The sequence below is a fragment of the Rhinolophus sinicus genome, chromosome 17 (assembly GCF_057876585.1).
Source record: "Rhinolophus sinicus isolate RSI-liver-muscle chromosome 17, RSI-T2T, whole genome shotgun sequence".
In the NCBI taxonomy this organism is placed as follows: domain Eukaryota; kingdom Metazoa; phylum Chordata; class Mammalia; order Chiroptera; family Rhinolophidae; genus Rhinolophus; species Rhinolophus sinicus.
Window position 1 is genome coordinate 29870599 of NC_142517.1, and position 23662 is coordinate 29894260.

A 23662-nucleotide genomic window follows, 5' to 3' on the forward strand; every position below is an offset into this window, starting at 1 on the left:
TCCTGACTCACAGAAACTATGAACTAAATTTGTTATTTTAAGCCATAACTTTGTGGTAATTTGTTGAACAGCAACAGAAAAACACATTATGTCTTTAAAGTCAAAGCTTAATTTCTTTTTTTTTTTTGAAGGAACTGAGGCAATGGAGAATCCAAATAGGGTGCTCCACAAATTACAGTAATGTTACAATAAACCCAGTCATTTTGCAAAGAAACAAACAAAAATCTATGAATTGCAGTCTTGAAGTAAGCCTAAATCAAATGTTAAAAAAAATCTTCCATATGTATTTTTAATGATTATCAATAGCTTCAATTATAGGAATGCTCTGGGTTTGATTCAGAGTAATGCAGAAAGTACCAAATCCATCATGACACACAATAGAAAGGAAATAAACTTTAAAGGTATCTTTTAGACTAAAGCTCCTCATACACCTGTAATGTAACATTATTTTTGTAGCACTTGGGAAGGACTCAGTGCTCCAAAAGGCAGTTCAAGACATGGGAAGCCATGAACATTAAGCTTACTAAAGGCTTATTATTCGATTTTCCCCCTCATCACAAATAATGCTCTATGTTAAAAATGAATCAGTTTCCTAGATCACTGGAGAATAAAACAAGAGTTGTGTTCAAATCACCTGTGGTGAACTGTTAATTGTGCTGAAACAACCCTCAGACACAGAAAAGTCCTAGAATTCTATTAGAATATTAGTATCCTGTAAGAGGCCATGGGTAGAAATGAAATATTTAGAGTATCAAGTAACTTGTACTCAGAGATGTTAAAATCATCTACAACTAGTATGTATATAAGGATAACTACTCTATAAAATCATTTGGCCTCCAATAACCGCATTAGGTTACTTTGAACCAAGTTTTTGTTTACTAAGAAACATGAATCACACAAAGTATTGTTCCGTTCATCTTGTGGTTAACCTAAGCCTTCAATAAAAACTGTCCTTTTGTGCAATCTATCACTTGGAGCCATCTTGAAGTTATAGTAATACTTAAGATATGGCTCAATTTATCTCTCCCAGTCCACTTTGCTGGAAGAATGAACAGCCAAAACCTTGGTTTGGACAAGGAGAGAGCAGAAGCATAGATGGTGCCACCTGAACAAATTCAATGGGTTAAAATATTACTATATCCATACTGAAATTATAGAATTTAAGAAATATCTTCTTCTGTTATGTTGGTTCTAGGTCAAAAGCTTGAGACAAGCTAATATAATCCATTGAATTATATTCTACATTTATATATATAAAAATCCACACAGCACGCACACACATCCCATGTAAAATGTTTCTTTAAGTTTTAATGTTTATTTCCCCAAGACAGCCTAGCCTGCACTCTACTTGAATAAATTTTACAAGCTAGTTTTCTGCTGCTTCTAGTTTTAAACTTTAACCATGTTTCTGATGACAAGGAATGCTGCAAAAATACTCTAGTTCAACAAAGAGTTATGATCACAAAATAATTTTTATCCATTCTACAGTGTTTCAGAATTACCAGTTGATTTTAAACACAAAGTAGATATAGATGCTAATGGTGGCTAATCTGGTATGTTTCTTATAGCAAACTGTTGTTCATGCAACACTTGTGCTCAAAGGGGAAGGCACAGGATTTCCTACAATGAGCCACCTTATAAAGAGTTCTTTTTGTACAAATTAATTTATGTCACATTTAATTTAGTGTGCATAACCTCAAAACTGAGGCATTATTCCAATTTATAAAAACCACTTGCATAACTTTTATGCAAGTTTTAAAAATACAAACTTTTCTCCCTAAAGTGGCTCAAAATAGATTGTTCATGGCTGCCTACATCTAAGATAAAAAGATTCTAAAACAATTGAACAGATTAGGCATATTATTAAAGGTGTTCAAACCATTACTTGATTTGTACATCTATTCAAACCTCTTCATCGGTCTTTATTCAGCAGTACATATGCACCAAATTCCATTTTAGAAGTTTCCATATCATTTTCATAGAAAACAAAGTTTGAAAACAAATAACATTTAAGCACAGCACGGTATTCTACCACAACTGAAACTTTTTTCTTCTTCTTCTTTACAGGACTCAACAAAATCTAAAAATGAACTATGCTGCAGATTTACCTCATGCAAAGATCTTTATGTTATCTCTGAAAATGAAAAGGATGGCTTTTTAAAGTACATTTTACTGTTTTATACTATTATGGCAACTTGTGTACTGCAACACAGTCTATTCTGAGGGAAATTTATGATTTTTTTTTCCATGCAAAAATCTACACAAATTAGTTTTGATGATATGGAAAGCTTTTCATAGCATCAAACATTCATCTGGTGCAAATGCACAGGGAAACCTTCCTGAAATTTTCTGACTTGAGAAGCAACTAAAAAGCCATTCTAGGTAAAGTTAAAAAAAAAAGAACAAAACAAAAAACAAAAAACTGAAAAGAGAAAAAAGAAGGGGGGGAGGTGGAAGAAGGGAAAGAGGAATAGAAAACACAGGCTGCAGAGTAAACCAATGTCTGCTGCTAAACCGGTCTTTGTTTTCATGTCCAGTGTACATTAACACTTATGATCTCGTTTTGATGATTTATTAGGTTTGTTATCAGCCCCCTGAAGGCGAATCAAGCTTGCATGCGTTCACATACAGCACCACAACCATACCTCTCGTACACAGTCACTCCAGTGCTAGGAGTCTGCTTCATGAGTGAAGAGCCCTAGATTTGAAAGATGAACCTGGCTCTCTATCACTGAGCCAGACATTCATTCAACACTGTCCATTCACACACTGCTTCATAGCAAGGCCTGGGCTCATTTTCCTTTGACTTATATGGGCATCCTATTCTCTTTTATGCTTACAAGGCTTGAAGATGATGGTACTGCATTTTCCCCTCAATTAACATAAAGTCAATGTGTCTTCTCAGGCACTGAAGATCTGTGACCTGTAGCCCTTTTTACTTTGAACAACCTAAATAAGCATTCATGTAAGGTTTTCATTACATTTTGCCACTCATTCTCACTCGCACCCACTCGCCATCTTGACCTCATTTGGGCATTTTCTGTGATTCCAAATGAAATCTTCACATTTTCTTTCCCGATTTAATGCAGCAGCAGATCCCATGAGCCAAGCTTGATGGATCAAACCTTTTTATATATATGTATATATATATATATATCTCAGTGCTGCATTGTACCTAACTTCCACAACATCTTTCTAAAACTGGAACCCTTCTGTTGGTACATTGGCAGATGAATTGAAACCAAATGTTCCACCTTGTATTGCCTCTGGAACAAGGCTAGGATCTTCATCAATCTAAGGGGGGAAAAGAGATGATTAGTTTTAAATTATAAATAAATAGCATTATAGCAATACTCCCATTTTCCCTAAGAAAAGTATGAGAGATGACGAGTGTCAACATTGTCCTACCATCGCTTTAGAAAGCTAAAACATTTTGTACAGGCTTTTTCTTAAGGATGGCAAAATGAGAGGAAACTTAAGATAATATGGGTATCTTCCAAAAGAACTAGAAGTATTAAATTGGAGATGGACCTATATCTCAAACTGAGAGAATACTCATTATTTCCCTTGTACCTAGGCAAACAGATAAAGTTGATGACATTGAAAAATTAACGACACAACTTTTAAAGTGAAATCTTTGATTAATTTCTAAATAGCTATTAGAGACAAATGATATTTGGGCTTAAAATAGTAAAATAATAGCTCTGCTAATAATGCATAAATAATATTCTATGTCTTTTATATCTAAAGGTTCTTTTCTGAAATACCACAAAATTATAAGCCTATAATGTAGTTCCTATAAATATGCACATCATCTGAGTTATTCTTTTTACAATGTAAGAGAGTAACAAAGAACTGCGTACTGAGGTGTTAGAAATCATAAGGCCCAGCGTATATCTACAATTGCAAATTAACACTTCCAAAAATCCAACTTTAAAGACACGTGATAAAAGCTAACCTTAAAAGAATATGCTTTTCCTGGATTTTATTTATTTACCTGGCATTATATTCTAAATAGGACTTGATCTAAAGGACTTGACATCTAAATAGCTTGATCATCTGTAAGTCAAGAGTGTATAATTTTCTTTTCTAGTATAGTCGTGTGCCCTGTAACAACTGGGGTATGTTGAGAAATCTGTTGCTTGGTGACTTCATTGTTGTGCGAACATCAGAGTGCACTTTCACAAACCTAGACGTATAGCCTACTATTGTAATTGTATGGGCTATACTTTTATATGATGAAGTGCCTTAGGTTTGTTTATACCAGCATTACGACAAACATATGAGTAATGCACTGAGGCACGATGTTAGGAGGGCTTTGTTGTCACTAGGGAACAGGAAATTTTCAGCTCCACCATTATAATCTTAGGGGACCAGTGTTGTATATGCGGTCCATTGTAGACTGAAAGGTCATTCTGTGGTGTGTGACTGATACTGTCTTTGTCAGGTTAATGTTCGAACAACAGATGTTTAACAAAATGTTTAATAATATTCCATTCTTTTCTGATAATGTGGCAAAGTTTGTGGTATAAGTCTTATTCTTTAAAAAGTTGAGTAAAACATTCAGGAAAGTCATGGGTGACTCTATCTAATCATTATCATTTTCTAAGGAACAACTGCTTTTAGATTTATCTTTCCAAAGAGACAATACTAAAAATAAGTTAATACTTTAATTTCAACTACCACATACTGACAATCTGTAGATATTTTTGTATACTACACTTTACATTACATAGTAACTTATCGTTCTTCATGATTTATTATTTTCGTTTCATCTACCTAGCTTCATGTCTGTTTCTGGTCACCAGCTAAAAACAACAGTGAGAATATAATCAGATATGGATTAACTAATTGTCATAAAGGATTTATTATAGGATATACTAGTATCACTATTTTGTTTATAAACACGTTTTGCTATTAACAGTATAAAATATGAGAACTATAAAGACATCAAGTGAAAAATAAAGCCTGACTTATCCAGTGTTAAAAAAATATCCTTAACTTTTTTGCGATTATAGTACTACTTTTTCATGCCCTGAGGAACTTCAAAATATTGAAATAATTGTGTTTCTGAAATAAGTGACATTATTGTCATATACCTATTTAATTCCATTCCCCCCCCCAAAAAAAATATATATATACATGTCCTAGCTTACTATATTATTTTATCCAGACTTATGTTTATACATAAAACTAAGAAAACTACAAAGGTATTAAATACATCATCTGAAGAGAAGAACTGATCAATGATCTCATAGGCCAATTTGTAGATGTCTTCGTTTTCATGATTTTGAAGTTGTTCAATTTTCTCCAGTCCTGCAAGAGATTTTATGAAGTAAAACAATGGTAATATTTAAAAAGCTGTGACAAAAAAGTTACAATAATCTTGGGACCACATAATACAATTTTTGGATTGCAAATCTACAAGTTTTTGGAATCTATTTTAAAGGTGAATCTTAAAAATAAAAAGATTTTATGCACAAAGACATAGCATATTTATCTTAAAAATTAACAACCTGAGTGTTTAAATGCATAAAAATGATTAAGCAATGGGACATTGATCTATTCAGCAGAATACTATATAACCAATGTCTATAAGAAGCAGTAACATATAAAATTGCTCTTCTTTGTTAAAAGCAGATTCTTTCTACTTTCTAGCATCTGCCAAATTTTTCTAGTAAGCATGTATAAAAATTTTTTTAACTACTGGTGATTAATAAATATTAAGACATCCGTTACGTACAATGTAAAACGATCAAGATCACAGAATTTCAGGGGAAAATGGACTTTTCCCCGTAAATATTAATGAGTTTATTAATCATAGGCAGAAATACTAAAAATATATAAACTTAACTTGTTGCTATGCAAATTAGATATTGTTTTGCTTTTTAGGAAGAATAATTTTAAGGTCTCTGAAATAAAGTGAAATTGCCCTTTCATGAGTGTTCCTCTATCCCTTATATGGCGAAGGTTATTTGGGGTTCATTTCTCACTCTATACATTCTCCTTACGGGGCTCCTCCATTAAAAAATTAGCTACTAATATAGACTGAGGACTTGCACATTTACAGCTTCAGTTCTTTTTTGAGCTTCAGATGCATCAATTTAAATGCCTGCATGTTACTTCCCGAGAACGTTTCACAGGTACTTAAAATTTGAACTGTCTAAAACACAATGTGTTATTTGTCTTTACTCATTTAAACTGTTTGTTCTGCTATATGCTTCTTTGGTAATAACAACAGCTTGAAATCTGAGAGAAAGCCTAAGTTCCCCTTTCCCTTGATACTCTACCATCAAATCTCAAAAATCTCTAAGTCTATCCATTTCTTGAAGCTTAAGATCTCCCCTTTGTCTCTATTATCACTGCCTTTATTTATTATGACCCAACCACTACATACTTTTCTAACTAGTTTCCTGCTTCCTGTCTCTAGTGTCCCATTCCTCTGATATCCATGCTCCATCTAAACATACTAATGGCTTACCATGTAAAATCTTCCAGTGGATTGTCATACCCTATGGCAGAATACATTGGGGAGCCTATGAAATACTGATTTCTGGGCCTCACTTCTAGTGAGGTAGGCAATGCTCAAGATCTATATTTTAATTTTAATACATAAAATTTTAATAATGAAATGTTCACATGGTAAAAAAAGGTAGTAAAATATTTTTAAGTATGCTTAATTTTTCTGGTACTCACTTCCTAATTAGTTCCCTAATACTATTCCCCATCTTCTGTTCCTAACTTAATAGTTATGAATTATTTTTTTGTTATTCTATTTGACATTTAATAACTTTAAAAATACTTATTTCTAATTCATTTTCAAGCCTCCAAACTCCTCCACTAAGTAAGTTGAAGATGTAGTTCTACTCTTATCGTTACCTCTCCTTTCATTTATTTCTCAACTTCTGTCAGAAATACCTTTAATTTTATGCTTATCCAAGTTAATAACATTTACATTTTGTTCCACAGCCACATTTGAGACTTCCATGTTATGTGTACTTGTTAATTCTAAGAGCTGGAAGCTAAGTTTGAAAGGTAATGCTGTTTACATTCCAGGTGGCTCTGGTTCACAGCCAGATTTGGGACCTACTGCCCTGTAAAATATCTGCTGTGCTACCAAGCTTGTAAGACTGCAGGGGCCTGCTTATTGGCTATATTTCAAGCCTCATCTTTTGGCAGTTTCTACCCCATACTTTGTGATTCAGCAACACTGAACTAACTTATAATTTGCTGAATGCTATTTCTCTCCTCAGACTTTGCTCATGGTGTTATCTCTGCCTGGAACACCTTTCATCCCTTTTTACTTTATTAGTCCTTATTCATCTCTCAAAATCCAGCTCAGGTGTCACTTCCTGCTTCTTCCAGGATAGATTAGGTATTTCATTTTGTTGTATATTTCTAGCAGGGTAATTAGCACATTAAATCAGTTCATATTTATGTCCATGACTAGACTACATGCCTTGAGGGCAAGAAGTGTGTCTTGTTCACCATGTCATCCAAGAACCTTAGTACAGTGCCTGTTCAATATATGGCAGCATTTCAGTTACCTAAGCATATGCCAAGAAACAGAGCAGGACTGTAATTATACAACACAGTATTTACTTTATTCTGTTACTCGATTATCTAAGACAGAAAAATAGAGTGCTATATTAGTCAGAAAATAAAAGTAGTTTCAAAAAGAATATTAAAATGTTTAATAATATCTTATGATAAACTTACCTCCACATTCTTCTATAAGATTGGCTATGGTTTCTGCCTCATCTTCAGCCATTTTTAATATATTACTTAGTCCATCAAGTACTACTTGTACAACTTGTGCATCTTTTACAGTCAGCAAGTTGCAAAAAGGTGGAATAACATTTTGTTGGATTAGGTAGGCCACCTGAAAAATAAAAACACCATGATACATAATAAACATTAAGTGAACTTTGTGTACCATATTATCTCACTAGAATAATTATGACTTTAAAATTTTGAGCATGGAAACATGACCTCATTTCTCTTATGTTACGTTAGACTACATTAATCTAACCTTCATTTCCTTTTCATATAGTAAGTTTATTTTTCTTCAACTCAGAATAAAAAATAAAGTGAAAATGAAGGGATCACTCAAATTCATATGAAACATTTCTTTGCCATAGGAGCACTTTTTCCAAAAAATCCTTTCCCTTTTATTATTAATAAATTAAAAAGTCAGTTAAAAGGCTGCATACATATATTTTTTTAATTATGTAACTGTTCAAAGTGAGAGCATTCAACTGACTCTTTACTGTAACATTTAGCACTCTCCTACACCTGGCTACCTTCAATTCACTATTCTGTTGGTTCTGTAATATTTTCATAATATTTTTCTATTTTCTAGGTTATTATTTTTCATGTATTATATTATATTCTGCTCTGTATTCCTCTGTAAGTAGATCAATGCTCACCATCAGTCTATAGCTTATTTGTAACAATTATCACTTTATTGTTTATCAGCTCCAAATTTGCCCTTTTTAACTACCTATGAAACATATTTTGGACCTCTAAAACTCATTTTCTTTTGCCAATTGGCACAATGTTAAGCTCTGTCACCTGCACAACTCTGAGAGTGAGTGCCTCTTTAAATTTTATGTACTACGCACCTCATACTCTTCACTCTAGTTCCTACTCCCAGCCTTTCAGTTGAATTTAAGTTCCTACCAAGCGGCTGGTAAATTTTTGTTGTTCACTTGTTAGGAGAATCTGTGAGGCAGCTTTATTCTGCACAATTCACCTAAAAAGTCTGTTTTTTTTTTTTTTTTTTAAATACTGTTAAAAACCAAAAAAACAACCCTAACTATAAGTGCTTCGATCTTATGATAGATTAGAAAAATTTTAAAGTCCAAGTTGAAAAGAGAACATTTACCATTTATGAAATATAACAAAAGGAAGTTAAGGTGACACTTTTATATGGGAAAAAAAAAAAAAAATCACAGAATGTCTGTTATCTTGCTATTATTTTAAATGATTTACTGAAATCTAAACCTTAAATTATCTGTACTGTTATTTTATCAGTTTTGAGAAATAAATAAGAGCTGAACTTACTTGATCTTTCCTTCCACTAATTGTTAAGTTACTTATGGCCCAAGCAGCTTCTTTCTGAGTGCCAAAATCCCCCTGTAAAAGCAAAGCAAAGGATACCAACTGCAATATAAACTGTAAAAATGTTTTCTGAAATGATTTTTCAACTGCTTATTTCCCCTGGTTTACTTCTAGCCTTTCTATATACACACATGATTTTTATTTATTAAGCTAAGCCTTTGGACCCAATTTACCCTAAACAAATGGAGACTTATTTTTGTAAACTATGCTGGCAACAAACTTACTTGATATGTATTACTGACTTGATATATATTAATCTAATATTAGATTAAATGAAGTCAAAGATTAAGTCAAAAAAATATGGGAACATGTACAATTCCACTATTTTAATCAAAGAAATGTCAAGTTAAAATAAAGCATCCTATCAAATATATGGTGATGGAAGGAGAACTGACTCTGGGTGGTGAACACACAATGGGATTTATAGATGATGTAATACAGAATTGTACACCTGAAATCTATGTAATTTTACTAACAATTGTCACCCCAATAAATTAAAAAAAAAAAGGAAAAAGAAAAAAATAAAGTATCCTTTTAAACATGTAAGTTTTTAAAATGATAATGACCACCATTAATAAGAGTATGATAAAAACAGTATCCTCACATACTGCCTTTCAAATACAAATTGAAAAATATATTTAAAAATCATTTAAAAAGTCTTATGTGTGATTTAATAATCTCACCTGGGAGAATTTACCAAAAAAATAATTTAAAACAAAGTAATATTATTTATCTATCTATGTCTTAGCAGCACATAGTAGTTAAAAAGTAAAAGCAACTAAAATTCTCAACAGAGGTATAACTAATTACAGTAAATTTACTGAATGAAACAACCAGTTATTAAATATTAAGAAGGCTAACAACCTGAAAAAATGCTGATGATGTATTAAGAAAAAAACATGTAAATAAGGGGAATGAAAATTAAAACTGCAGATAAATAATATCTACTCTTATGTATCCGATTGATCAAATCCAAGTATCTGTCAGTAAGACTGGCAGGAGTACAAAATGGCACAACTCTTATAGAGGGTATCATACAGCAAAATTTATATATGTGACTACCAAATATAATCTGGCAAAAAACATGGAAAAAACTTACAAACTATTCTTTGAAGGACTATTTAACAGCAAAACACAAGAAGCAACTCAAATATCATAAAATAATTGATTGAATATATTATAGTACACACACCCATAGAGTGAAGCAGTATGTAGCTATAACAGGAATAAGAAAACTCTCTATATAACGTTATGGGCATGATCTCCAGGATGTATTTTTTTAAAGTATTTTTTAAAAAAGCAGTGCAAGAAGAATATATGGTAGGCTACCTTTAGTGTAAGGAAGGATGGGAATAGGTATGTACATTACATAGGCATTTGCTTATATTTAAAAAAGAAACACTGGAAAAATAAACCAAAAACGAATACAAATGATTATCTGTAAAGGAAAGGCGAGAATAGGGAGAAATAGAAATGTAAGTTAGACCTTTGTGTATATAGCTAAAACAAGGTACATAATTTTTTTACTTGGTAACCATACAAATGCTTTATATAAGCAGAAACAAAATTAAAAAAAAAAAAAAAAAGCTAAAGTAATTTCACAAAATAAAAGAACAAACAGAAACAAATAACCTAACTGCATATCAAATTGGTGACTTAACCACACATACAGGAATTATTTCAAGTGATACATTATTTTTAAGTACATCATTGATGGAACATATTCTAAAGACAAAAACCCTTAAGGAAATCTCAAAAATGGAGTAGTAATGTTACTGGCAATGTGGTATTGTTATTTTGATAGATTTTACATATCTCAATATAGACTCAATTTTTCTAGGAAGATTTCCAGTATTAAGAGAAAAGCGATGAAAATATAAAATCAAAGAAGTGAAAATAAAAACATTGTTATCTTAAATAGCTCATAATATCTGATAGCTTCCTTTTAGTCATGATTTGTTTATAGTGAATTCTCATGTTCACATTACAATATATTTTTCACTTTCTAAAAAAAAAAATACATTATCACCTATTTTCTTCACTCAGGCCTAGAAACAACGACAACTTTGTAGCAAAGATCATCCTTAGTACTTGAACTATGATCCTGAAATACCATTCGCTACAAAAAGGAACCAGGACACCCGGGAGAAATAGTTCATTCAAGGTCTAGGTCAGACACAATACAAGATAAGACTGGCAATCATGTCATATCCAAAAGGCAGGAAGCTCTCAAAAACTAAGATTGATATGAACACAGTCTTCAAAAAAAGAAGTTCCCATTGGTCAGGGAACAACCTGAGTGTCAGAAAGAACTACAAGGGGACTAAATTTCACAAAAAATATAACAATGACACTAAAAACTCCACCCTAGTCTCCTTTTGAGGTTAAGGAACCACGTCATTCTAAAAATTGTATGATAATGAGCAAGAATCAAGCATTCATCTTGCCTTTCCTATATGAAACACGTTTCTGTACAAGCCAGTAACAGATAAGGAAAAGCTCTTTATTGAAGAATAATGGCTGATACATAAAGAATGACAGAATTAGAAGGTCACAGTTCCTAGTTAAAATAGGGGATCCAGGCAATGATCATCACTGACTGCCTAAAAACCCTTAGGTGAAGGATTAATGGGTAATTTTATAATAATCAGCTAGAGGAGGCTGAGAACACCTGAGTTCACTCATCAATCTTAGTATCACTAGATGCAGGACAAACAGGTAGTTCGCGTCTCCTGATTTGAATCATTAGGAAGTACAAAGCAGTGCTTAAGTATTCTTGCCTAAAAAACTAAGCCTGATCTACCAGTTTACAGGAAAAGTAGCTTCTCCTACTACCAGTTTGTAGAAAACAAGGAGATAAGAGAGATACCATCTCTTTAATTACAATTAATGTTCAGAAAAGACCCTCATGCTGTGATTGTGACATTTTAAATTGTCTCTTTCCCAAATGTTAACGTAAACATGAGATATGACGTGGCATAAGATTAAATAGCACACTTACTTGCTGTTTGATCTTGGGCAATTTATTTGTCTATACTATGGTTTTCTTCATCTGTCAAATGGGGATAATTCTTAACTTCACAGAATTACAGTATTAAATGAGGTAATATATTTAAAGTGCTTAGAACAATATTTAAGCATGTATAATCAGTAGTAATAATATGAATGTTTAATAAATCCCAGGATAATGGTAATTGTGGTAAAAGAAATGATAGAGAAGAAGGGCCAGGAGTTCCTAAAAACAAATGTTTCTTGTATATAAATACTGCTTTGAAAGTTTTAATATCAATACCATTTTGCTGCAGTGTTCATGCGAACTGCATAGGTTCTAATTAAGTAAACAGAAAAGTATACATTCACATAATTTGTTAATTTTAAATCCCTGCACTCTTACTCAGATAAATACAAGATAATTTTCTTACCTTATCCAAAAGGTGTATTATCATTGGGACAAGATTGGCATCAATTACTGCCTGAACCTGCTGCTGATTTCCTGCAGTGATGTTAGATAGGAACCACACTGCTTCCTGTAGAACAAGACCCCTTCAATATTTCTCATTAAAAAATAAAAGCTGCATATGAACTAAGAAAAAATACATTCACTACAATGTCCAAATGATTTTATTATGGAATGAGTTCCATAATAAAAATTTTAAGAATCTCAACTCCTCTATTCCCTTTTCATATTTTCTTTGGACAAATTGCTAATGGCCCTAATCCAAGTCATAATGAATGAACCCTTCTAGAAAATTCTTGAAAGCAATTTCCCAAACACTAAGACTCAAAAGAAGCTTGGCTAAACAATACTAAGGAATCAATGAGCTGTAATACAAATACAAATTCTAAAACTACTGTAAATAAAATTTAGCATCCCCCTCACATTAATGTGCTTTATTCTCTATTCTATTCTGATCAAGAGTCATAGCCAAAGTAGACAAATCTCAATTTTCTAAGATAACTGAGACATGAAAAATGAAATAGTGGGTTGTTTTAATCCACTTATTTGTAATAGTTATTCCCTGGTCTAGCTTAATGATCTTTTTATGGTACCTTTTTCACTACAATGGTGCTACTTTTGCCAAGATGTTTACAAGTTTTTTACAAGTTTCATAGATAATAAATGCACACTGAAACTACCGTTAGCATGAAACAGGCAAAATCTCTATTTAATATCCTATGTAGGACACTACTGTAATTTATCAAATGTAAAAACTTATCTATTTACTAAAGGGAAACATTTTTTTTTCTATTTTAAGAAACTAGTAAACAAGTTTTACTCCAAAAACTTAGTATTAGTGTGCAGTAGGCTCTTTTGGATCAGACCACGGGACCATGTTTAATGAACCCGTTAGAGATTTTAGGGTGCTAGGCTACTTAGGTGAGCTGTTCTTGGGTTATAATCATCGGCAGTGTTGTAATCACCAACCCATGTATTTCTACAACAGCCTCAGATGCACTCCAATATCAGCATCACCATTCAGGGCCCCCTTTCCGTAGCCTCCATGAGCATGCACACGCACACCCCCCCCACCCCCGACACACACTCTCTCTATTAAGTAGCTATAAAATATTAAACCTAGATTATTTAACTTACATATTAAAAATTTCCAATCTTACATTCAACACCCAATTATCTCTATTTCATCATTTCCAAGAGAGCCAAAATTGCACTGTTTATAATTGTTTTATTTATGGAAAATCATATACTATACTACCTACCCATGTTACAAAGAGTAAAATATTTTATCTTCTCATGTCTAATGACAGTTTATATTAATAATCAATATTATAGACAGTTGAGTCCCTAACTTTAAAAATGAAAACTGCTGCTATTTTATATGCTATTCATTAAATAGTATTTAAAAATACTTACTTTATTAATTTTCTCTTTGGGATGTGTCAGAAGTGCTGGGAAATGTGACAGAGCATCACAGTTCAAAACTACTTGCGTTTGCTCATCGGTTCCAGTAACAATGTTGCCCACAGCTCGAAGTGCAGCAGTCTGAAGCATAAAAAGATTTAATGAGATGTTTGTTGTTCTATGTGAAATATTCCTTCTTATCACAGAGGTATGTTAGGCAGGTTATGAACGATACATTCATTCACTTATGCCAACCTAACCTTTTTGAACAAGTTGTGTCAGACATTGATTTACGAACAGAAGAGTCAACAGGACAGACACAAATTCCAGCTCTTATGAAGCATACATTATTGCAGAAGTCAGTCAATAAACAAATAAGAAGGATAATTTTATATCCTAATTATGGCCATAAAGAAAATAAGGTAGTATTTCAATTTTAGATTGCGTTTCAGTAAGTTAACAACAAAAACACAGTGGCTTTTTGTAGGACAGCAGGACCCTGCTTTATATATAAGTTTTTACTATCATATGAATTTGAATTATTTTTCTTTAGTTGTATTAGATTATTTTCTGTTAAGTTAAAGATTTTTGTTTTTTGGCTAACTTTTCCTTCTCCAAGACAAACCCAGGGTTTTATTTTTTAATTGAGATATAATTCAAGTAACATAAAATTCATCTTTTCAAAGTGCACAATTCAGAGGTTCTTAGTAATATTCAAAGTTGTGCAACCATAACTAGTATGTAATTCCAGAACATTTTCATCAGCCCAAGAAAGCATATCTCTACCCACTAGCAGTAACTCCCATCGCCCTCACCCCCAGGTTGCTGGCAACCATTATGCCTGTCCCTGTGGATTTGCCTATTCTGGATATTTCATATAATTGGAATAAAACACAGCAGGTGCCTTTTTGTGTTTCACTTCTTTCACTAACATAATGCTTTCAAGGTCCATCTGCATTGTAGCCACATATTAGTACTTCACTCCTTCTTGTGGCCAAATAATATTCCATTGTATGAACAGACCTCATTTTATTTAACCATTCATTAGTTGATGAACATCTGGATTGTTTCCACTTTTTGGCTATTAAGCATAATACTGCCTTAAACATTTGTATGCCAGTTGTTTTATGAACATATATTTTGTTCTCTTGGGTATATACATGAGAGTGAAATCGCTGGGTCATATATCCTTTTTTAAATCATTAGTTTCAGGCATACAACACAGTGATTAGACATTTACGCCCCTCACAGAGTGAAATCCCCACCAAGGCTACTACCCCTCTGACATCATACATAACAATTACAGTACCACTGACTATATTCCCTATGCTTATGTCTAACTTTTTGAGGTATTGTCAAACTATATTCCAAAGAGCCTGTACCATTTTACATTCCCAATAGCAGTGTTTGAGGATTTCACTTTCCCTACATCCTTGCCAACAGCTGTTACTGTCCTTTTGATTACAGCCATCCTGGTGGGTATGAAGTGGTGTCTCAATGAGGTTTTGATTTGCACATCCTTAATGACTAATGATGTGGAGCACCTTCTTATGTGCTGACTGACCATTTGTATGTTTTCTTTGGAAAACTATTTAAATCTTTTGTCCATTTCTAAATTGGGTGATTTGTCTTATTGTTGAGGTGAATACAATGTATTTTGGATACAAGTCCCTTTTCAGATATACGAGTGTATGATTTGCAAATATTCTCTCCTATTCTGAAGCACGTCTTTTCAATTTCTTGATAAGTCTTTAGAAGCACAAGTTTTAAATTTTGGTGAAGTCCAATTTACCTATTTTTTTCCTTCGTTGCTTGCTGTGTCGTATCTACGAAACTACTGCTTAATCCAAGGTCATAAAGATTTACTCCTATATTTTCTTCTAAGAAGTTTGTACTTTTAGCTCTTATGGATGTTTGGTCCATTTTAAGCTATTTTTTAAAATATCATGTGAAGTAAAGGTCCAACTTCCTTCTTTTACATGTGGATATCCAGCAGTCTCAGCACCATTTGTTGTATCACAATTTATTGAAAAGACTTTTCTCTGCTCATTGAATTTTCTTGGTACCCTTGTTGAAAATCAATTGATCATAAATGTATGGGCTTATTTTTTGGACTCTTGATTCATTTATATGCCTACCTTTATGCCAGAACCCCAAAGTCTTGTTTAGCTTTGTAGTTAAGTTTTGAAAATGAGACATTCCCAAACTTTGTTCTTTTTCAAGACTGTTTTGGGTATTTCTGGGCGCCTTGTATTTCTATAGGATTTTACAATTAGCTTGTAAGTTTCTGCCAAAAGGCACCTAGGATTTTAATAAAAATTGCATTCAGTTTGTCGATAAATTTGGGGAGCATTGCCATTCTAACAATACTAAGTCTTCCAAACCATGAACACAGATGTCTTTCCACTTATTTAGGTCTTCTTTAATTTCTTTCAAAAATATTTGGTACAGACCCAGCGTCTTTAACGAATAAATTTAAAAGGGGAAAGAAAAAAAAAAGTTGTAGAGTAATAGAAACATAAAAACATTGCTGCCAAATGCAATGTGTTGACTTAGTTTGGATATTGATTTGGTTAACTGTGAAAACTTAATCAGTAAAATCTGGATACTGACTGCATTTTAATATTAAGATTTTTAAAAGTGCTCTAATGGTATTGTAGTTATGTTAAAAAAAAAACACACACAAAAAACCCCCTTACTTTTAGAGATGCAAGCTGGATAAAATGATATGATATCTGGGACTTGTGTCAAAATAATTTGGCGGGGAGTGAGTAGAGAGGAAACCCAGGTGGAGGTTCATTACACTATTCTTTCTATTTCCTTAATTACGGCAGCATAAAAGTTGAAAACGTTTTTTAAAATCTCTATTAGTTACCAGGTAAAGTATAGAACAGTAACTTTCCTTGGGAGCTGGCTAAAGAATAATTCCAAGCCCTATTTTCTCAATGAAGTCCAGTATTAAAACTGAAGATATACTCTGAAAAAAACAAAATACAAACCAAAAACCTGTATCAACAAATAGGCATCACAATTAAGAAATGCAAACTTAATGATAAATATCTAGTATGAATACTTAAAATAAGCCACAAATACCCCTAAATGATAAACTACTCTATAAATCATTGTTTCTGAATTTAACTAAGTATACCTCTTTCTTTAAAGTGCTTTAAATTTTAAGGCAGTGGGGTCTCCAATCTTACTGTACATGAATATCACACGAAGAGCTTTTTACAGCCCAGGCTTCTAGGAAATATCACATTTACTAAAACAGAATCTCTAGGGGTTGAGCAAGGGAAATATAAAATTCTTTTTTTCTTTAAATGTCATGGCTGATTTTAATGTCCAGGCAAGGTTGAGAAATAGATGATCAGGCTTCCAGTTCTCCTTATGCCATTACTGTATGTTATAAACTCGCAGTCATTATAAGATTAAAGCATACTATTTACCTCAGAAGGGTAGGGAGAACTTGCTGCACTGCATCTCCTTTATCACTGTAGTTTGACAGTTACTGCTTATAATATTTTAGTAAACTTCTCACCCTCTCTTTTTTGGCTCTTCCTAGATGCAGGTTCTTTGGAATAAACCAAAGAACCAAAAATATCTTTTGGATATGTGGAAGGATTTAAAAAACAAAAGAACAAAACAAAATTAAACAAAAATATTTTAAATAATTGACTGGAAATAATTTAAGAAGCCCCTAAGCAGCATATTTAAGTACAAAGCTTTTATCACAGTGCCACTAAAACTAAGTATTAACTAAACTTGTCAGGTGCAGTGGAGGAGAGTAAAAAAGGACAGCCGGGAGGGAAAAAAACAGGAGTAGGAGAGTGGAAGAAAATGAGAAAAGAGGAAGAGCAGAAAAAAATAAAAGTACCAATACTTGTTTCAGATGCCACCCAAATTGCTGTATGAATTGCCCTTGTCTATATTAGTAATCAGTAACTCACAAAGGAGCTAACTTGCTTTTTTTTTTAATTGGGGGGTGGGGTGGGAAAAGAGGGAGGTTCTTGTTGAACTGTAGTAATTTTATCTCATTTTCTCCATCTTTAAAATGGGGATATAACTCACTCTTTCCATCATAGACATATTGTCATTGTTATTAGGCTAAAAATATACTTTAAACAATTGAAATTGTCCATCTTTGAACGTCATACTTAATGCCATTAATGGTAAGAAAAACTTGCCTTTTTATCAACAACAAACTTACCTGAACTTTAACTTCCTGGTGGCTGAGCAGAGGAACCAAATGAGGGACTATTCCAGAGTCTATTACCATCTGTATCTGTTCATTGCCAGCATCAGTAAGGTAAGAGAGGGCCCACACTGTATCTACCAATATCTAATGAATAAAATGAAAATTCAAATAGTCTTTGAATATTTTCTCATTTTAATAATTCTTAACCATACAGACTAATCTATGATTGTTCTACTACCTTTCTTTTTCTCTCACCTCAATTCACTGGAATCTTAATCTTCATTATATTATAATCACCTATGAATGTCTGCATCAAATATGTATAATACATCTTTAAACCAAATTCAGAATGTTTAGGTTAATTATAATTATGATCCCGATCAAGACTAGCATCCACTCTTAATTCACTACGATACAAACACACTACACAGCACATGAAATAGGAGAATAAGACATTCTTTCCCAAATGCTCAGGCTGAGGGCTAACAGGTCCAAGGACATTGTGGTAAATGTATATAGTTGCAAAGCATAAATGTATCCAACATACACAGTGGTTCAAAAACATGTAGGCTATGTGAATATATCAAGGTGTTCTCTAGTATCATCAGTACCATGTAGGTACGTCTAAACCCAATACTCTAGTATTAGGATTACAGTAGTTTCATCTTTTTCAACACATTGCTATAAAACTGGTGGCAATTTCCCAAACAGGGGAAGTCTCCCACAGCTGCAGATCAAGATATCAAAAGCAACCTGTGAGATCTATAATCAAGAACCACATTCTAGGTTAAAAAAAAACACACAAAAAAACGTTATTTATAACAGCTGCCAAAACTATTTACAAAAAAATAAAATAAAAAAAGGAAGCCTCTATAGCTTATACTAAAAAACAGCCTGAAATTTTTAATGATTATATTTTGAAGTACACCAGGCCACTGTGTTTCACCTTTCTTTGCAGGTTAAGTCCTAATTGGACATTATGGCCAAAGGATGTACAACAAACTGCTGAACTGCTACAACAATAATACAATTATTGACAAAGATACAGGAATAATAATTATGCATAGAACTTTACTTCCAAAACCTTTCTAGAATATGGATCCCTGTGTCAAAAGACAAGCCAAAAACTTTGAAACCTTTTAAATTCTAAACCATTATTATGTTTAAAGGTTTAAAGCACCTTGCCACCATTCCTTTCAGGAATTTAAGAAAGCTCTATGGGTATTTTTAATGTAAAAAGAAGATACCAAGTAAGAAAATTCACATACATAAAGTGGCATCAAAATATGTGAAACAACTAAATTTCAACTTACAAATGTAACTGTTTTTTTTCTGGAGTACCAATATATGCCAAAATGTGCTGATATGGGCAAAAAGTTTCAAGTTACTTGTGAAAAGACTGTACGTACAATCCACATATTTTTTAAAAAGGCCCAATACTAAACATGTCATTAATATGCTCACATCAAAATCACAATTTAAATCAGACTCGACCTCATATGTACTTTCTATATGAGACAAAGTTAATATTCTATGATAAATTTACTAACTACAACTACAGTGTAATTTTAATGCTTCATTTATGGCTTGTGGAAAGTTTTGTTTTCATTTTTTTTCCCCACTTCTCTGAGGCCCGATTTAAGAACTTGCTGCCAATGTTTACCTAAGATTTTACTCTTATAAACATCATTACTTAGTAAACATGCTACTAAAAAAGAGCAATGCAAAATGGCTTGAGAAATTAAAGATACATCAAAAGCAAGAAAAACAGAGTTACAACCTCAACTGGATTGGTACAAACAGGAGGAAAGAACACAATATATTTCTCAATATAGTCAACCAAGATGTCTGCTTCCAGTACCGGTATAAACTTTGAGATTAATCTTTCTTAGAAATCTTGTGAAAGTAGTATATTAAAATTTATAATTTAATCAAAGACTTTGGTGGTAAGGAGTCAAAACTAAAAATTGCTTACATTTTTTTAAGGATTCTAGACTACCTGGAGCTAAAAAAAAAATTATTAGAAAAGAGATCAAGTCATGTAATGAATGTGGTACATTATGTCACTGCTCGATATAGCATAACTAACTTGAATTTGTTCCATATGCTTTAGAGCAGCGGTGTCCAAACTGCGGCCCGCGGGCCAACTGCGGCCCACAATCCATTATTAATTGGCCCACAGCAAATTCCAAAAATATATTTAGTTTACTTAAATAAACCAGGTGAGGCAATACATACTTCACCTCAAGTGAGTGGCCCGGCTGTTTATGTATTTTACCATGTATGGCCCTTGGTAAAAAACATTGAAAAAAGTTTGGACACCCCTACATTAGAGATATCCTGGCAAAAAGGTATTACTGGGGATACTGTAAAGAAATGAAGCAGTTTATCAAACACTGGTCATCATACTGAACTGTGTTTTTAAAGAACCACCCAAGTTCCTGATTATTGCCATACATTTTAACCATGTGACTTTCTTTACCCATTATGTATATGCCTAGCTTTTTGACACACTGATGGCCCTATAAGCAGTCAGGGCAATGTTCCACCTCATTCATACTTCCCGAGTCGCTTTTACCTTTGCCATCTGTGTTAGTAAGAATGAGTAAGATATATTCATGTTTGAAAACGTAATCTGCACTGATTTTTTACTATTGTCTGGACATTCAAAAGTTATCAAGTGAAACCACTACCAAAGTCACTATAAATGAAGAAATAGAATAAAAATGAAATTAAAGAGCAAATGATGTCCATGGTTTGGTGTATGTATACAAGGTCATGCATACAGGCAAAAATATTTCTGCTTTATCTTTCAAAACCCAAAACTACCACTGGGTGTATGTGTTCTGTCCTGGCCAGGCTATCAAATGAGCTTCCATAAAAAGGTCATGAACAATGAAAGAACTTCTAATACGAGTTTTTACAACACTATTACAAGTATATGCACATACCTTATTGCCCAGCCCAAATAATAGGCTCAATTTCTTTACTGAAATTACATTTAGTGATTATAGGTAAACACAGAGTAAATATAAAAATACCAAACTATGTATTACAGCTCTTGAAACATCTGAAAGAGTACACTCAGATAACATCCAGTGTGACATTTTCTCCCCTATGTACAGGGGGAGCTCTAGACACACACACACACACACACACACACACACACACACACACACACACACAAATATATGAAGGGAAGAATTTACTCACATTTACGTCTGTGTGATGAATTAAAACACAAAGAGCTGGAAGAATCTGAAGAAAGAAATATACAGTTTAAAACATACAGATAAAAACATACAGATAATAGTATCTACTTTGGTTTAAAAATAAACACAGAAAAAACCACTTGTTTACCTCTTGAATGGTTTCCATTGGGGGGGGTGGGTCTTTGTGCCGACATAAGTTGACCATAACCCAAGTAACATTTCTCAAGAATGTTATTGGAATAGATGGACTTATGAAGGAAAGTAAAGGTTTCACAACTCCAAGACTTATGACATAATCTCTACACTGTGGCCCATCACCTGTAGGAATAAGGATTTATTAATTTAATAAAATATGATGACAATAAACAATTCAGAAAACATAAAGCACTGGGTTCAATATGTTGCTTCCTATATTTTAACCACGTACATTATTTGGCTTTATATAAAAGTTTTAGACAATAATAACCAAGTTCACATTTTAGGTCTCTGAGCTAAGAGAAGCAACTATAAGGTTTTTTTGGACATTATTCACATGTTCAGGTTTATAAGCTGCTCACTTATGATTTATGCCATCTATGACACTAGAAGCCTAAGTAAGGGTTCTTTAAAATACACTGTGAGTAGAGAACCATTGCTTTTGTCTTCTCTCTCAATGGTACTCTCAGTTTAACAAACTATCATGTAATAAAAAAAAGATGTGTCAAAATACTATTAGAAAATATTCACAGAATTTATACTGATGACCCAATATCACAGCATCAAAAGGATTAACTATAAATTACTCTATACACTTAGATAACTAAGTCAAAATAAGGGAGGACAAAGAACCAATATCCTACTGGGCTCTATCCCAAATCTACTGAAACAGAAACTCTGAAGGTCCAGGATTGTGAGTTTTAACAAGCCCTTCACCTGATTCACATATGATTCTGATAACACGCTAAAGTTTGAAAATCACTGGCCTAGACAACTGCCAAATTTAATTTCTGTATCTAGACTGCCACCGTAATTTCTAGTATGAGATCCATGTTGAAGTATTACATTCCATAAGTGAAAACACTTTTTCTTGCACTACAATTCTTGGAGATAAAATGCTTTGTTCGTTTTCCATCTGTGTATTCTAATTAACTCTACAATGTCACTGGAACTAAAAACCAAAGATCAAGATGCCGCGGTAATAGTTCTAAATCTAAAATTTAGTATAAAAGCAAAGGAGAGAGGGACCTTGGATACACAAATGATAGCATTCCTAAGAGCAATATACTGTATTCCAAGAACAGTTCACAGAAAAATTCCCTTTTGAAACTCATAATCATGGGATGCTAACCATCCCTTGGCCTTCCACACTGGCCCCCGAAAGGCTAATAAAAAGGAGGCATATCAAAGCAATTCTGATTACTTCCATGGAAGAACAATAATGAATCTGTGGCAAAAATAATCTTTAACATCAAGGGATACAGTTCAGACCTCAGATTTTTTCCATTCTCCACTACAGTTTTTTGAGTTTTTGAGATCGGGTAAAGTATAGGCTCTAGTTAAAAAAACAAATCCTTGAAATATTAGAATTGTCTTAAATGTGCTTCCTACAATTATTTATCAGATAAAACCTAAAAGTATGGTAATCATGATGTTCAACATTTAAGAAGGCTGTCGGCAAGTTACAGACACCCTCTGCATGATGACCTCATGATGATACTGGATGACATTATATTTTAATGTACTAAAATCCCTAAGAGATAGAAAATTTTAACTCAGACTCTTCTCAGAACTGCCACTATGGAGAAAAATTTTGGTTTAAGTTTTGCCCCCTCCTTTTATTTTATTAATATATTTTCTATGATAGTGGAGAGAGCCAAGGAATAAAATGGATCCCAACATAGTAAAAGAGGAATAGAAGATTTAAATTATATACATATTTCATAATTATTCAAATAATACTGACTATATACAAAAAGGTATTATGGTTATCATAAGCAACAAAAATGTTCATTGTGTTTACTAGGGGTTTAAACTTAAACAGCTATAATGTCTGTAAATGAGTTCACAAAAACTAGTACTGAAAAAGACAAACTGTTTTTTCTTTTTGACCACTAGTAGTCATTTTTATTACATAGTATATGAAAACAATTGTTGGACCAGTACTACAAGTTTATGACAAACCTATGATATTTCCCAATGCCCACACTGCTTGCTCACAGACATTTTGATGGGGTGAATGGAGAAGCCTCAGGAAAAGTGGCACAGCATCTGAAGAAAACATAAGATCATTTA

General features: G+C 32.9%; 1 protein-coding gene and 1 non-coding gene across 3 annotated transcripts in view; both read right to left on the reverse strand.

Moving 5' to 3' along the window:
• Positions 1-1288: 1288 nt before the first annotated feature.
• The window catches only part of KPNA4 (karyopherin subunit alpha 4), a 53843-nt gene continuing 31469 nt past the window's right edge, over positions 1289-23662 (reverse strand). For both annotated transcript variants that reach the window (XM_019731942.3, XM_074327200.2), the window contains 10 exons: positions 23552-23638; positions 21540-21709; positions 21393-21437; positions 18192-18323; positions 13997-14125; positions 12546-12650; positions 9067-9138; positions 7720-7882; positions 5222-5316; positions 1289-3294 (listed from right to left, as the gene is read on the reverse strand). In XM_019731942.3, the coding sequence (XP_019587501.1) occupies positions 3196-3294; positions 5222-5316; positions 7720-7882; positions 9067-9138; positions 12546-12650; positions 13997-14125; positions 18192-18323; positions 21393-21437; positions 21540-21709; positions 23552-23638 (1097 nt within the window). In that variant the 3' untranslated portion in view covers positions 1289-3195. The remainder of the gene's footprint in view (positions 3295-5221; positions 5317-7719; positions 7883-9066; positions 9139-12545; positions 12651-13996; positions 14126-18191; positions 18324-21392; positions 21438-21539; positions 21710-23551; positions 23639-23662) is intronic.
• LOC141568130 (small Cajal body-specific RNA 7) lies at positions 13436-13776 on the reverse strand. The gene has a single exon (XR_012491160.1).